Raw genomic sequence first — 14,580 nt, 5'->3', positions numbered from 1 at the left:
CCCCCAGTGCTTCAGTACCTCAGTGCATGCTCAGCGCTTGGTACTTCGGTACCATGGTGCGCTCGGTGCACATGGCGCTCAGTGCAGGCGGTACTTCGGCCCCTCAGTGCACACGGTGCTCGGTGCCTCAGCATTCATAGTGCCTAGGTGCTCAGTACACTTACTTCGGTGCGCACTGTGCCTCGGTGGGCGCAACACGGGGCTCGGTGCCTCGATGCCCTCTGCCTGTAGACAGTGCTTCATTCAGCTGTAGGTTATGCGCTACCCCGGTTTGTGACTGCACGCAGTCCAGGCCAGATATGCTTGTCCCGTTGCTGTGATTGAGCGTGCTCTCTCTAGAGTTCCCCTGCATTATAAACATTACACAAATGCACTAGGTTTAATCTTTTTCTTTTCAATAGCCTACATCACTTTGTGATTGTAGTCTGCTTTTCTAACCTTTCAGCACTGGCTTTTTTGTGTTTTTTCCTCTGCTATTGCAACAAATAAATAAATAAATAAATAAAAGAAAAGCGGATGTTTAATCTTCCACCGGGCCCCGGCTCTGCTGCGCCCCGCTGTTGAGTTGACTCCGCTGGACTGTCTCGGCCCACCCTCTCGGTGTGCTTACAAATTCAGTTCACCCACGTTGCTGTAGTGTCTGTTCTATTTACCCTCACAGCCTTGCTGTTGTGTGAATGTATGTGTTTTTTTTTTTGTTTTACCGGTCAGGAGAGAAAAAGCGACAAACCAAAGGGGAATCTGGCTTTCATATCCCACTACATAAGAATCTCCTCAGTCAAGCGCAAGGCACCTTCTGGCACCCAAAACTGGGCAGACTCCAGCTGTGGGTCTGGTCCCTGAACGGAACCGTCTGTCTACCTTAGGGCTCTCAGATGTGGTCGTTATTACACTGCAGAACGCTAGGGCTTCCTCCACAAGAGCACTATATGCTGACAAGTGCAGGTATTTTCAAAAGTGGTGTATGGCCAAAGGTCATGGCCCCATCTACTCTCCTAAAGCAATTATTTTACAATTTCTACAAGATTTGCTAGTCGGGCAGGTCCCCTTCTACACTGAAAGTGTACCTGGCAGCTCATCATCCAACACAGCCTCATGTTTCACTCCTATGTTAACAACACCCAACCCAAACTCGTTGCCAGTTATTTTTGTTATTTTCTCCCAATTTGAAATGCCCAATTATTATTTAGGCTCCGCTCACCGTTACCACCCCTGCGCTGACTCGGGAGCGGCGAAGATGAAAACACCCTGTTCTCCGAAGCGTGTGCCGTCAGCCGGCCGCTTCTTTACACACTGCGAATTCACCATGCAGCCACCCAGGAGCTACGGCGTAGGAGGATAATGCAGTCCTGAGCAGCTATTTTTGAATGTATTATTTCATGTATTATGCAACTATCATGTATTATGCAGTATCCCCAGGTGCCCATATTCTGGCAACCCGTTTTCTAAAGGGTGCTCAGCGGCTGCATACCCCTAGAAATGATGCCTTTCCTTGAGTGAAGTCTGGACATGGTAATGGAGGCTTTCACTAAGGCCCCGTTTGACCCTATACATTCCATAGAGCTGAAATATCTCTCTATGGCCTTGTTTTTGGCCATCACTTCTGCTAAGCAGGTCAGTGAGCTACTGGCTCTGTCTGTGCACAGTTCCTGTATATGTGTTTGGGATAATGGAAACAGGCTGTCGTTGTGCATAAATCCTGCATTCCTACCCAAGGTGATTACAGATTTCCGCTGGAACTAGAGGCCTTTCATCCCCCTCCCTTCGATTCAAAGGAGGAAAGGTAACTGAATTCCCTCTGCCCAGCTCTTTGTTTGCCATGGTGAAAGGGTCAAGCCCTTTCAAAGCAGTGACTGGCCCATTGTGGACACAGTATCAACTGCGTACAATAATGCTAGCCTACCGCCACCTGGGAGGGTTGCCGCACACTCTACCAGAGTCGTGGCTACGTCATAGGCCCTCTTTGAATGGTGCCTCATTGACTGACATTTGTACTGCAGCTAGCTGGGCTAAGCCACATATATTCACCACTTTCTACTGACTTAATGTGGTAGAGCTCTCTAAGCCATTATTAGGCACAAGGGTCCTTGAGGCTGTGCGTAGATAGGTGTCCCTTGTAGGCTGTCCGCTCATGCTCCCTCATGACGGCTGTGGTATACTTTCCCAAAAGCATTAGTTGATGGTCGTCTTTGAATTGAAAGGAAACATTAGGTTTCTTACCGTAACCCTGGTTCCCTGAAAGAGAAGACTGCCACCAAACCTTGCGAGGTTTTACACTCGCGGGTTCGATGCAAAAGAGGAAGTGAGCTCAGCGGAGCGACTACTTATTCCCTCGGAGGGGCCTATCGGCAACTGTATAATTTTGATTTAATGTTATGCTAGATTGGATATATTATTATGGATCACATTTGATTGTTTCATTAACTTTGTGATTGTATGTTTTTTGTTGTTGCCTTTAAAATAATGTGTTATTTGTTCACTGATGAGTGCTGAGATCTACCGTTGTGTCTAAATGAAATACGATCTGCTTAATGCTTCCTTTTGATCACCTGAAACCTTCCTTTTCTATGTTCTGAAGAAGGCCTATGGGTCGAAATATGTTAGCTATGTTTACTGTGAAATTTTAAAGATATGAAATAAAGACTATTGCTTTTATTGTGAACTCTGTGTGGATATGGACTTGATTTTAATGGGAGGTGCTATCTTTTTTTCCCCTTTGTGTTTGTCCAGTGGAGGAGATTCTTGTATGCAGTTGTCCCAAGACGAAACACCCAGTTTGTATTTACAGTATAATCATAAATCTCGAGAAACTACTCACTTCTAAATCTTTTGTAGTCATTTTTGTATTACTTTTGTATAAATACATGTTAATTTGGATTCATATTTCTGACTTTATGTGAACGAAAAGACATACATTTGCCCGTTTTCCCATTGGAAATAGTGATATTTTGAAATATCACTGTCCTGCTCACAAAAGCAAAGTCTGTGGGGAATAATAGCCATTTTCTATACTTTTGAGGCATAAGCAATTAGGAAATAACACTTACTAGCCAGGAACAAAATAAATAAATAAATAAATAAAATTGTTACACGGTGTTATGTGCTAAAAGTAATACTGTATCAATAGTTTAAATTGACTTGATAAAGAAGAGAAAGGAGCCCCCATTTTTGCACAGTGGCTAAATTCTAAAGGCCCTTTCCATTCATGTTAATTTACATGGAACTGAAGTACAGAATAAGGTAAAAAAGCATACTTTTTTTCTTAAGAGTAACTTCAATCTGCAAAGGATATGAATGTACCAATATCTTAATCGCTACTTTTCTAAGAGGATTGAAAGGACTTAAGATGTACAAGGCAGGTGTGGCATTAAATCGGAAGATTGTCTTCCCTTTGTTCAATACTATAAAGGTCTGAAAGAGAAAAGAAAAGGTAATCCAAAAAGCTGCTCACCTACATACAATGTTGCAAAAGCAAAGGCAGTCAGAAACATTTAAACCATAGTTACTGCTCAACCCAATTGCATATGCACTTGCATCATGTATTTTACAATTGTTTTCTCTTTGAGAACAAGGTAAGTTACTGAATATATTCTGAGACAACCCATCATTATTGGCAAGCGCAATATGGCTTTTCTGTTCTGTGCCACATCATGGATCATTACTGCTGTGTTACCTCTTTGACAATGTGGGTAATAATCCTTACATTATCAGTGCACTAGAGCGGACATTTTGAAAACAACTTTGAAACAGACTTTAAAGTTATAAATGTAAAAAGTTGTCAAGTTTCCCGCATGCAACCACCAGGGTGTGGTCGATTATAATTTAAAAGATTGTGTGAAACTCTGCGGACACCAAATCTTTTGGCTGCCGTACATTCAGTATGCACTGTTAATTATGCCGACATTTCAATTGTACTTTATGACAATTAGCATTTCTGATTGTATACACTGTATAGTACTGGCAAAAAATAGTGTAAACAATTAGGGTACCTGGAGTACCAGTATATAGACAATACTATAAAAATAAAGAGACAGAAATGTATAATATGGTTACATAAAGCAACCCCATGTTGTTGAATCGTTATTACTAAATATATAAAAGACGTCAACTAGCCAGTTGACCCAGCCAACAATATACTGTATTAAAGAGTTGTAAAGGGCAGGGGCACTTTGCATGGGTTCCAGATTTCATTCCAAGCATTCTTGTATCTATGGTAACCATTCCTCCGGTACTGCTTATGTACACTCACTTTTTCATTCATGTAATATGGATCCAGATCCTCCAAGGGTTCTGAATCCATTCCTTTAGGGATGTCGCCATAAATAAATGGCAGTGATTTTCCAGCTTCCAAGTCACCATTTGGCTTTGGGCCATTTTCATCATCATTGTCACGACGGTCCCCTTTTGGTTTCTTTGCCTTCTCATCTGCAATGCGCTTTTCAATAGCATCAAGAGATTCACGGCAAAACAGGCGGAAGCTTTCAGGTCCTGGCGGTATAAGCTGTTGAGCCATCTTTTCATCCTGCACCTTCAAAGTTAACAGTTAGCCTCCTGCATAAGAAAGTGCTAAGAACAAACAAGACATGATAGGTAGAAAAGCTAATGTGCTACACTGTAGGCCAACAACAAAATTGCCCTTGTGAGATATTCAATTCCTTTGTTCTCAAACTATAAAGTATGAGCCAATCTCTTCTTCAGATAATGTTTTTTGGTGGATTCACAACCTGAAGCTATAGACTAGAACATGGATCTTCGCATACCCTATTAGTATATCTTTGGTGAGTTTCCAAGTGTGATTCCAGAAAGAAACCAAACATGAATATTCCAAAGGCCTTAAAGGGCTTGAAGTATGTGAACAGGCTGGCTTTGTGGTGATGTCAGGCCAGGAAATGAATGGATTAGACAACAGGCAAGTACTATGAGGCGAGATGCAAATGCGCTCATTTCTTTATTACATAAAATATTTAAACAAAAACAAAACACTTCACAAAACAAAACAGCTCGTTGGCCAAACCAAACAGATAAAACACAAAGCAGTGAACACTAAATCAAACAAGTATCCTGCTGGTTTAAAGCCAGCACAAATAGAAAATGTTTAATTTCAGTATCTGTTCTTACTTGTCTCTTTTTTCCTCTGGACAACCCACCCCTTTCAGCCAAAGCTGCAGGTCTTTTATATTGTGGCTGAGGGGTCACCTGGTGATCAGTAACCAACAAACGCACACGTAAACCAGTTCGAAATCCACCTGAGTATTTATTTTTTTTTGTGCATATTGCTCTTTAAAATGCTCCAGAATAGATTTTCAGTCAATGCATTTCCTTGACCTGCATCCATTTTTCATTTTAGGAAATATATTGCAAAATTAGATGATATAAACTGCACAGGTAGCTAAAGTTGAGTTAAATAAAGAAATTGAATAGTAAAGCTAACAGGTAATAGCATTGCAGAATGCATGTGCTGCTTTTGAATTAGTAAACAATGGAAAACATGTGCAAAACTGTCCCAATTAAGCAAAAAAAAACAAAAAACAAAAAAAAAACAAACAAAAAAAAAACTGCTTTTGTACTGTTGCAAATCTAATACAACATGTACTCTCATTTGTTTCTTTTTTCTTTCAAGGTTACACCCTTAGTTATAAAAGTTTACTGCATTATACAATTTCAAACACATAGTTATGTGAATCAAGGCATAGTAAAAACCTAGTAAAAGCCAGCAAAGGCAAGCAATGTAAAAAGCACTATATGGTAATGTCTAGTCAAAACTACTGCACAACTATTCAAATAAACCAAAGACATTGCAAGGCTTATGAAAACCAACAATGTGGCAGTATGCAGTAGATGCAGTTCTTTATACTCAGCTAGATTCAAATATTGAGATGCACTGTCCTGTATTAAGGTGTATTATAGTGGCACCAGCAGCAAGAGCTTTTTTTACATGCAAGGAGGCTTCTGCTTGTACTTGCAATAGTGGTTATGCAGGATATGAATTTAAGTCATATAAACCCAGCACTGGCTTTATTCCAGATACCAGTATTCAAGACAGCATAAGTGGTATACTTCAATTTATTCCACTTTAGAGCAGTGGGTATCTTTCTTGGTGACACAGTTTCAGAAGACTCCCAAATGAGCCACAGAGCACATGCACATCAATGCACAAATACCAGCTGTATACTATTATGGTACAGATTTAAAGGAAATGAAAAATCACATAAACTCTGCATTCGGAAAGAGTATTCTGAACAGCAATACTACCACTACTCCAGTATCAAAAATACTATCTGCAAATCTGTTTTGTAGCTATTACATTGAGCATTATGTTAGCTAGCATCCAACTGAAAAGGGCACATTTTATCTGACTACAGCGACCAGTCTCTGAAAACAGTTCTGTTTTGTTTTTTCTCACTTTTATTATTCAAGTCAACTCAAAATCTCAACTCAGTCAACTGAGTTTATAAAATGTTTTGCTAGTTTATTTTCTGATTCAATTCAAGATAAGTGTATGAAATGTAATCATTTAACATAACCCTGTGAATGAAAATACATATCTTGTATCTAATCACTAGCCACAAGTCAAAGGTATTCGTAAAACTGAAGAATAATTTCACAGAATTTGAGTTTAATATTCTGTTATTATTCTACTTTATATTCAAACAGAAGTATTCCCTATACTACTTGCATTTGTGGAGTATTGCAAAGGTCTCACATGCGTTGAGACAGGCAATAGCTGGTACTATATTCTGAAAAAGGGGTTTACATGAGCAAGTGTCACATTACTGTTCTATTCTGAATATGCATCTTACATTCCTGGGATATTTATTCAGAATACTAATGGCCTATAAGCATGCCTGCCATTGTACTGAATGCCATTCTATTTATCTGTGATTCACTCAAGGGATGAATGCAAGGTTTGCAATAGAAGACAAGTCTGTATTAGATGATTTGGTAAATAAAGGGGGGGGGGGGGGGGCTAATAATAATGTACAGTGGCGTCACTAGTATTGGGTATCAGAGAGAAAAAAAAAACAAAAACAAAAAAACACCCTGAATCCTTGATGAACCCCCATGGGATACACTGTTATTGTTACATTTTGGTTGAATGTGACAGGATAATTATAAGTGTTAAAACTCTAGTCTGTCTCGTCCCAACCTGAATGCAGTTCTACTGTCTACCAAGTTCTGTGAATACTGATTTCAACCAGATACGGTATGTCATGGCTGTTAACAAGGCATTTTGAGGAACTTCAAGTTTACTATTTTGCCTTATCAGTCTCACTTGAAAAGTGGGTCTTACCAAGCATTACCAGAAACAACTTAATTTTCTTTGCAATAATTATTGCAGCTGCACTAGTTACATTTTGGTTTTGTTAAAGGAGAAGTGTCATTCAGATAACATGTATGTCACATGAAATCTGCTTCCTTGGTTAACTATTAACATTTGTTTTTTTTTTTGCTACGTCCCTCACGTTTTAAGGCTGTTTAAACATACACAAACCGAAAATGTACAGAATGAGTTCCTGTTCACTGGCATGAATAACAGCCTACTGGTTCTTATTTACAGAATCTTATTGGAAAATTATCGTGTGGTCCAAAGTTCACCTCTTAATATTTGCAGACTGTAATAAGTTCAGTATTACTGTGACTGACCACCATCCCATTTTGAGAGAGGAGTGCTAAACTATATGAAACCTGTTGGTTGTAGCTCTCTTCAGTTGTACAGTTATTGATATTAAAAAGCCCACATTGCTGTTAGCTTGAAATAATAAAGAGGGAGATCTTAATAATTTACTTAATGCAACTTTATAATGTCCCTATTTTCACTGTGTATTTGTTATATTATTGACAAGAGGATCAATAAATCAACCCTAGGGGTGACCAAAAGTCCTAGTGACGCCACTGGTGAAACATATGACTTGGATGACATTGCAATCCCTAGAGCATTATTTGTAAATATGAAAAAGGTGAGAAGCCTCATTAATAAAAGCTTGACGTATTTAAAGTGTAATACTGGTTTATCGTAACTCCCAGCCTAGGGTGCAGCTAATGAGGTGTGGGATCATGCGGCAACCATGTTACAAACCTTTCTCTAAAGACAAATGGTGAAGCCAATTGATTACTACATGTTTTTGTCTTCCATTTACAATAGAAACCATACATACTTGTACCAGTGTTTAGGGTCAGTATCGTTCTGGAAGACAAAAAAAGCTAGCAAAAGAAATTCATTTTTTAGAGATCTATGTAATATTCACCTATACAATCTTAAATGCAAAACGATTAACTAGCAATAAGTAGAAAATGATCTCTGTCCATGTTAAGCATTGCATTGATGACTCAGGTATTAATCATTAAAGGGCACAGTAGATACTTCACTTTGACCAGGCCAATGCCAACTTAAAGAAACTTCTCCATGAGATGTCACGTTAGGATTCTATACAAAAGTCTGGCTTACTGTACTTTGTAGAAGCTAGGATCAAAATATGTTGAAGTCGAGCAAGAGTGTTGTCCAAAGTGCCCAAGCTCACTCCCAGGTAAACCTTACTACAGTATCTATCTCAAACTTTACACATGTCTTGAAGGATCATATGGCTCAAAGATTCCTTTGCTAGTCAGGAGATCAAACTATTACAAACTGTCAAACTGCAATCTCAAACCTAAAGTTTATTTGAGCAAAATAATAAATACATTATCTTAGAAATACAAACACAGCTGCAGTTCGCTGTTCAAAGCAGACCTCAGCAGACTTTGCTTTCTTGATTTGCATGTTTCACAAGTATAAAAGAAAATGCTGCATTATGAAACATTGTATCTATATAGACATATTGGCTTATCTTCGATGTGTAGCTAAAGTTTGTAGAGATAAGATGTCTAGCTTTTGTTTTAGTGAAAAACCCAAATGCTCCGAATGAAGTAGAATTTAAACCATTATTAAAAGTCTCCAGTTAATATCACCATATTTTCATATAGTGAAAACAAATGTGGGCGGGCTGTCATTTTAGCTATTGTCCTACTTCATAAGTTCAATTTCCTCTGATCTGCTTCTGACTCTTCAACAACCCCAGGCAAAACATGACCCAGGATTTCTTGAATAATGTATAGTAATTATAAATGCTGGGTGTCTGACAGTTTAAACAATTCCATTTGTGCCAGAATAAACAGATATCTGCTGTGACAGTGAATTGTGCTTTTATTCTGTTCTCACCCAGTTTATCAGGGAACCGCACAAGTGAACAGTCAAATACGCATATAGTGCGGTAATCCGAGAAATGTCCACATAGATACAGAAATGTCCTCATAGACACATCTTTCAAGTCAAGGAAAACAAAACACAAGAAATGCCAAAGTGTAACTTTGTTTGATGTGCTTGACAACAACTTTTTGAAACCCTTGAGATCAATGAGAAGGCCTCAAGACAGCAACAGTGGTACACACCAAAAACAAATTCTTCCCAAAACCCAGGAGCACAATTGCATCATTCCACCTGTACTTGTGTTGGCCCATTTTTCAGAGAAAGCAGGACTCTGGGGTCTTCCTCAGCACAAAACAACCAACCCTTTTCATCTCACTGAGTTTCTAGAAGCTTTGCTTTCATTTTCGGCACAAGTTTTACTATAAAAAAAATAAATAAATAAAAAATAAACAAACAAATAAAAACAAACAAACTAAAACTTACTAACGACGTAACTCCTGTAACTTTTTATGTGAAAATGTAAATAATGGATGCATGGCAAGATAAGCACTGTTCTACATCTGAAGAATTTCGAAAAACCCATCATAGACAAACTGCATAATTTTATAACCCAGTTGCTTTTTAATTATGTTGAATTCTATGAAGGCTATTCAATGAGTATCGCTGTATGCCTGTATTGCTACACGCCAGTGAAATGCTACATTGGTTTATATCTGTGAATGAGCCACACCCTTTTATTTGGCTCACTCAAACACAACTAACTGCTTGGCACATTCAAAGACACTCTGTTTATATTTCCGCATAGTGGCTAATATCAGAGAATTATATACACGAAGTTCACATTGTAATCAAATATTCATTTTTAGGAGTTTATAACATTAATGTATTATTATTATTATTATTATTATTATTATTATTATTATTATTATTATTATTATTACATTTAATATAGTTAAACTGATCAATGCAATGTGTCAATGAAAACGCATTGTGGCTTTATTTGAATGTACTAAGACAAACTGCCGTCAGCCTTCAACGAAAGCATTGCCGTCAGAATCTGTTTGTTCTTTAACATGACGTACACAGCTGCAACACACGGACAAATCATATTAATTGGAAAACTAACATCAGATGATAATTGAGAAGATATTGGAGCCCGTTATATCTGTACACTGCCCACATCACATTAAGCTCTTGTTATTCAACGATGCGCATAAACCAATTTTTGAAGGGCAGCTGAAATTTTCAAAAACATCAACAACACATTAAATTATTATACTAATTCGTGCTGGAAGTGAATCAGTCTTGTTTATCCCTGCGTGAGTTCAAGAGCTGGTGTGACTAGAAATTTCTCCCCGAATCTCTCAGCGTGGCTGACGGTTGTATGCATAGAAACGGCATCTTTATAACTTATACCATGAAAAAGCCCAAAAGACTAAAAGGTCAAAGTACATTAATCACACTGGGCGTTATAATGGTGCAAACGACTCTGAACTGACTAGCTCCCAGCTTAAAACTGGAATCTTACAATAATTTCCCTCCCTTTGCTTACAAAATATGTATCCCTTCTATTTCTGGTTTATTATGATTTGGATTGACCAAGCAGGAAATGTAACAGCATTACAGTAATCGTAACCCTGGAGATAAATATACTATACACACAAATACAAACATATGTACATTGAAATACATTTTGCACAATTTGTAAGTCCAATGCTGCCCTAAAATAACATTTATTGAGCAGTTTGGTAAACAATTAAATAAAGCACATCATACAGTAAACCTGTATTATAATTACTAATTATTAATGCTAGTTGCATACATATACACAAAGCAGTTTTTTTTTTGTCTAATTGTTGAAGTATTGCTTGTGAATATTCGACTGTATAAGCTCACAATCGTAAACATATTTTGTTTCGTATCTAACCACAAGATGATATTTTACGACGAGAGGACACTCTTACAAATACAAATACTTCACATATATATATATATATATATATAGATATATATATATTATATATATATATATATATATATATATGATATATATATATACGCAAAAAAAATACAAGATGATTTTGGGCTAAACAAACTGCGTGACGCACTCTAGGCAAATCTACCAAACAAAATAAATAAATAAATAAAATAATTTATAGAGACCTAAAATTGATCACTCTACAGTAGCCTAGAGATGCACTCGTCTCAAAAACAGAGCAGTAATTCTCAACAGACATGAATAAAAAAGCAGATCGCTTACACTTACTTAGCAGAACGTGTGCTGGCAAAAATAGTACCTTTTTCATTGCAGGTTGTCACGGTAAGGTGGATACAGCTGCAGTTGTCGCCATATTGCAGATTTCAAATGTTTTCCATATAAAGGGCTACAAATCCTGTTACTGCACCGTCTCCGCCCATCTGTAAGAAAGCCTCAGACAACAACCCCCCCCCCCCCAAAAAAAAAAAAAAAAAAAAAAAAATCACGAATGTCATTCATACTTCAAAAATAAATATTGACAAAAATCCTTAACCAAAATAGTATGACGAATCTTATTTAGACACAGGTGTGTTGCCCAATACACCTTATTGCGGAAATATGGCATTTAATTGCAAATGCAAAAATAAACAAACAGCATTAATGTGTGTGCTTTCTAGCATGGGAGAGAAACGGAGAATATCTGTCGACATATTTAATCATTTGTATTTATTATTTTAAACACTTTCTGAATGCATTTATGTTTATGTGGTGCATAAGGCAATCATATGTGATTTTAATATTTTACTTACATTTTCATTCGACGTGAAAGTTATGATACACTGTCATGGTACACTGTCATTATTTAAATAATGTTAAACTATTATATTCCTATGGTTGCCTCTGTAATACCCTCACCCCACCCATTGCTCGCTATTAGAATATGAATATTAGTGTAAATAGCTTGCCATACAATATCTATTCAGGAAACCACCGTAGACTTGTTTTTCCCTTGTATATAATTGTATATAAATATATAAGAAGGTCATATCCAAGGCTAAAATCAAGCGAGAGGCTACATTAAATACAATAATGTTTAATGTATTGAACTTGCTTGTTACAAGAAATGCAACCCGTATTACATTATATTTCTGCACTGTTATACTGTTAATGGAATACATCTTAGTGAATTAACAGGTTGAATTCCGACACAACTATGGGATTCATAGGTATATATACTAATATACAGGTGATGGGGCTAAAAACAAGGTTTGTTATGGTTTAGAAGCAACAAATTAAGGAAACACAATGTTGATTATAAAGCACTCACTGTTCGTTATTGTTTGATATCGTTTATCGTAATATACACAATTTCCACATGAATTACAAATCATTCATTTAAAATCATTAATATCGGGAATGTCAATACAGCTCACAATGGAACGCCGAGAGAAGTGAAGATGCATCGTGACACCATCTGGAACCCTTAATAGCATCAACCAAGCATTAGGCTTGTCTAGGCTACTGTCGTTTCCATTTTATATAGTTTAAGGCATGTTCTAAATAAAATAATACAATTTTCTACGTAAGAACAACTGTTGCATCACAATGAATATAAAAGTTAATTGAAGCCCAATTAAGGTCTGTTTTATTTATTGCAGTTTACATTAGATCTAATCAAAGTAATAAACAAGGACACATCTGCTTTTTATGTCTCCCTCTTTCCTCGGATAACCTGAGAGAAATATGCAAATTGAAAGATGCAAAAACAGCAGGTTACTGATGTAATCCGTGAAAGAGAAAATGACTGCCAAAGCAATACTTTTGGGATATGCGTGTTTGTCAGGTATTTGCAGAGCATTTTATGTCAAGGCAGCCGATAGGCCCCTCAGTGGAGTGACGTCCTCGGTCCCGCCTCCAGGGGTAATAAATAGTCATGGCACTGTCTTTTGCATTGAAACGTGAATGCGAATGACGCGATCTAGCAAAGTTGGAGGTTATCTTCTCTTTCAGAGAACCGGGATTACATCACAAAGCTATCGTCCCCTTTCAATTTGAAGATGAGCAAATCAATACTGTTGGAAAAGTTTGCCAAAGCCGTCACGAGGGAGAATAAGCGAACAGCACACGAGGGACATCTCGCTACCGCCATCTAGTGTTTGGTGTGAGCAAGCAACCTCAAGGGTCCTGGTGCCTATTGAAGGCATGGAGGGATCTATGACATTAAGTCGGTAGAACCTGGTAAATGTATGTGGAGTAGCCCAGCTAGCTGCAGTACAAATATCAGTCAATGAGGCACTTCTAAAGAGGGCCCATGACGTAGCCACACCTCTAGTAGAATGCGTTGCCACCCTCCTAGGTGGGGGTAGGCCGGCATTAGTATACACAGTCAAAACTATGTCCCCAATCCAAACGGACAATCTGTTTGCTGTGCAGCGTCGAAGGCGTTGAGCGCCAAGGAGACGAGTCCTCGAAGCACCGGGGGTGTCGAAGCACCGAGGTACTGAGGCTATGGAGCACCAGGGAGCCAAGGCTTTACAGGGCACTGGAGCACAAGGCTTCAAAGACCTTGAAGCGTCAAAGCACTGAGGCGTATAGTCCTCGAGGCACTGAGGGTGTTGAAGCACAGAGGAATCGAGGCTATGGAGCACAGAGGCACAAAACCAGAGAAGTCAGGAAGTGCTTGAACACAGAGGGTGCTGAGGCACTGAGACGTCGAGGCTTTAGTGCACCAAGGGCAATTGAATGTTTCAGGCAAGCGAATGAGCGAAAAGGAGTCAGAGTTTTCATCGGCTGCCTCCTGCAGCGATATGAGGGGGCTCAGATCGTCGAGAAGAATTGATGTTGAGCCAAGCATTGTCTTCTCCAGTGACACTGAAATGCAACTAAATCCTTTATCTCAGTCTACAGTGTTGATTTTGATATCCCAGCTGCCCTAGCGGTCTGGCGGTTGCGCAGTAGAAACACGAGAAATATGTTTGCTAGACCTGCTTTGCGCGCTTGCAGGGAAAAAAAAAAAAAAAAAAAAACAAAAAAAACCCCCAAAAAACATTGATCTTCTCTCGCAAATATGTTTGTGTTGGTCAAAACAATTTCTTGTGAGGGTTTGGGCAATTTATTTTGGGGAGGCTTAGCCTCCCCTAGCCTCTTATATGCGCTGGAGTGTGCTTTTTTTGTTTGTTTTTTGTTTTGTTACTGAAGCAGTAAGAAGAAAACGATAGTAATGGTCAACTGGTAGGGGCACTAGGTCGCGCACAGCGAGTGGGTGTGCCGAGGTCGTCCAGAGCCCTCGAATCAACAGTGACGGCAGAGTGGGGCTGGACTCGCTGGATGGGTCTTGTTCTCCCTTCTTTTTTTTTTTTTTTTTTACAGTTGCAAAAAGCAGAGGAAAATTATAAAAAGGCACATGCAGCAAGCTGCA

The 14,580-nt window shown here is 38.5% G+C and overlaps 1 protein-coding gene across 1 annotated transcript in view; it reads right to left on the bottom strand.

The window, feature by feature from the left end:
* LOC121323289 (sodium channel protein type 2 subunit alpha-like) overlaps positions 1-11,591 on the bottom strand; it is a 42,999-nt gene extending 31,408 nt beyond the window's left edge. Inside the window, exons 1-3 of the mRNA XM_041264261.1 lie at positions 11,451-11,591; positions 4,250-4,566; positions 3,293-3,411 (exon numbers count right to left, since the gene is read on the bottom strand). Of these exons, the coding sequence (XP_041120195.1) occupies positions 3,293-3,411; positions 4,250-4,513 (383 nt within the window). The 5' untranslated portion in view covers positions 4,514-4,566; positions 11,451-11,591. The remainder of the gene's footprint in view (positions 1-3,292; positions 3,412-4,249; positions 4,567-11,450) is intronic.
* Between the last annotated feature and the right edge of the window lie 2,989 nt (positions 11,592-14,580).

The sequence above is a fragment of the Polyodon spathula genome, chromosome 11, assembly GCF_017654505.1.
Source record: "Polyodon spathula isolate WHYD16114869_AA chromosome 11, ASM1765450v1, whole genome shotgun sequence".
NCBI lineage: Eukaryota > Metazoa > Chordata > Actinopteri > Acipenseriformes > Polyodontidae > Polyodon > Polyodon spathula.
The sequence above is the reverse complement of the archived record's forward strand: the minus strand, read 5'-3'. Positions and strand labels throughout refer to the sequence as shown.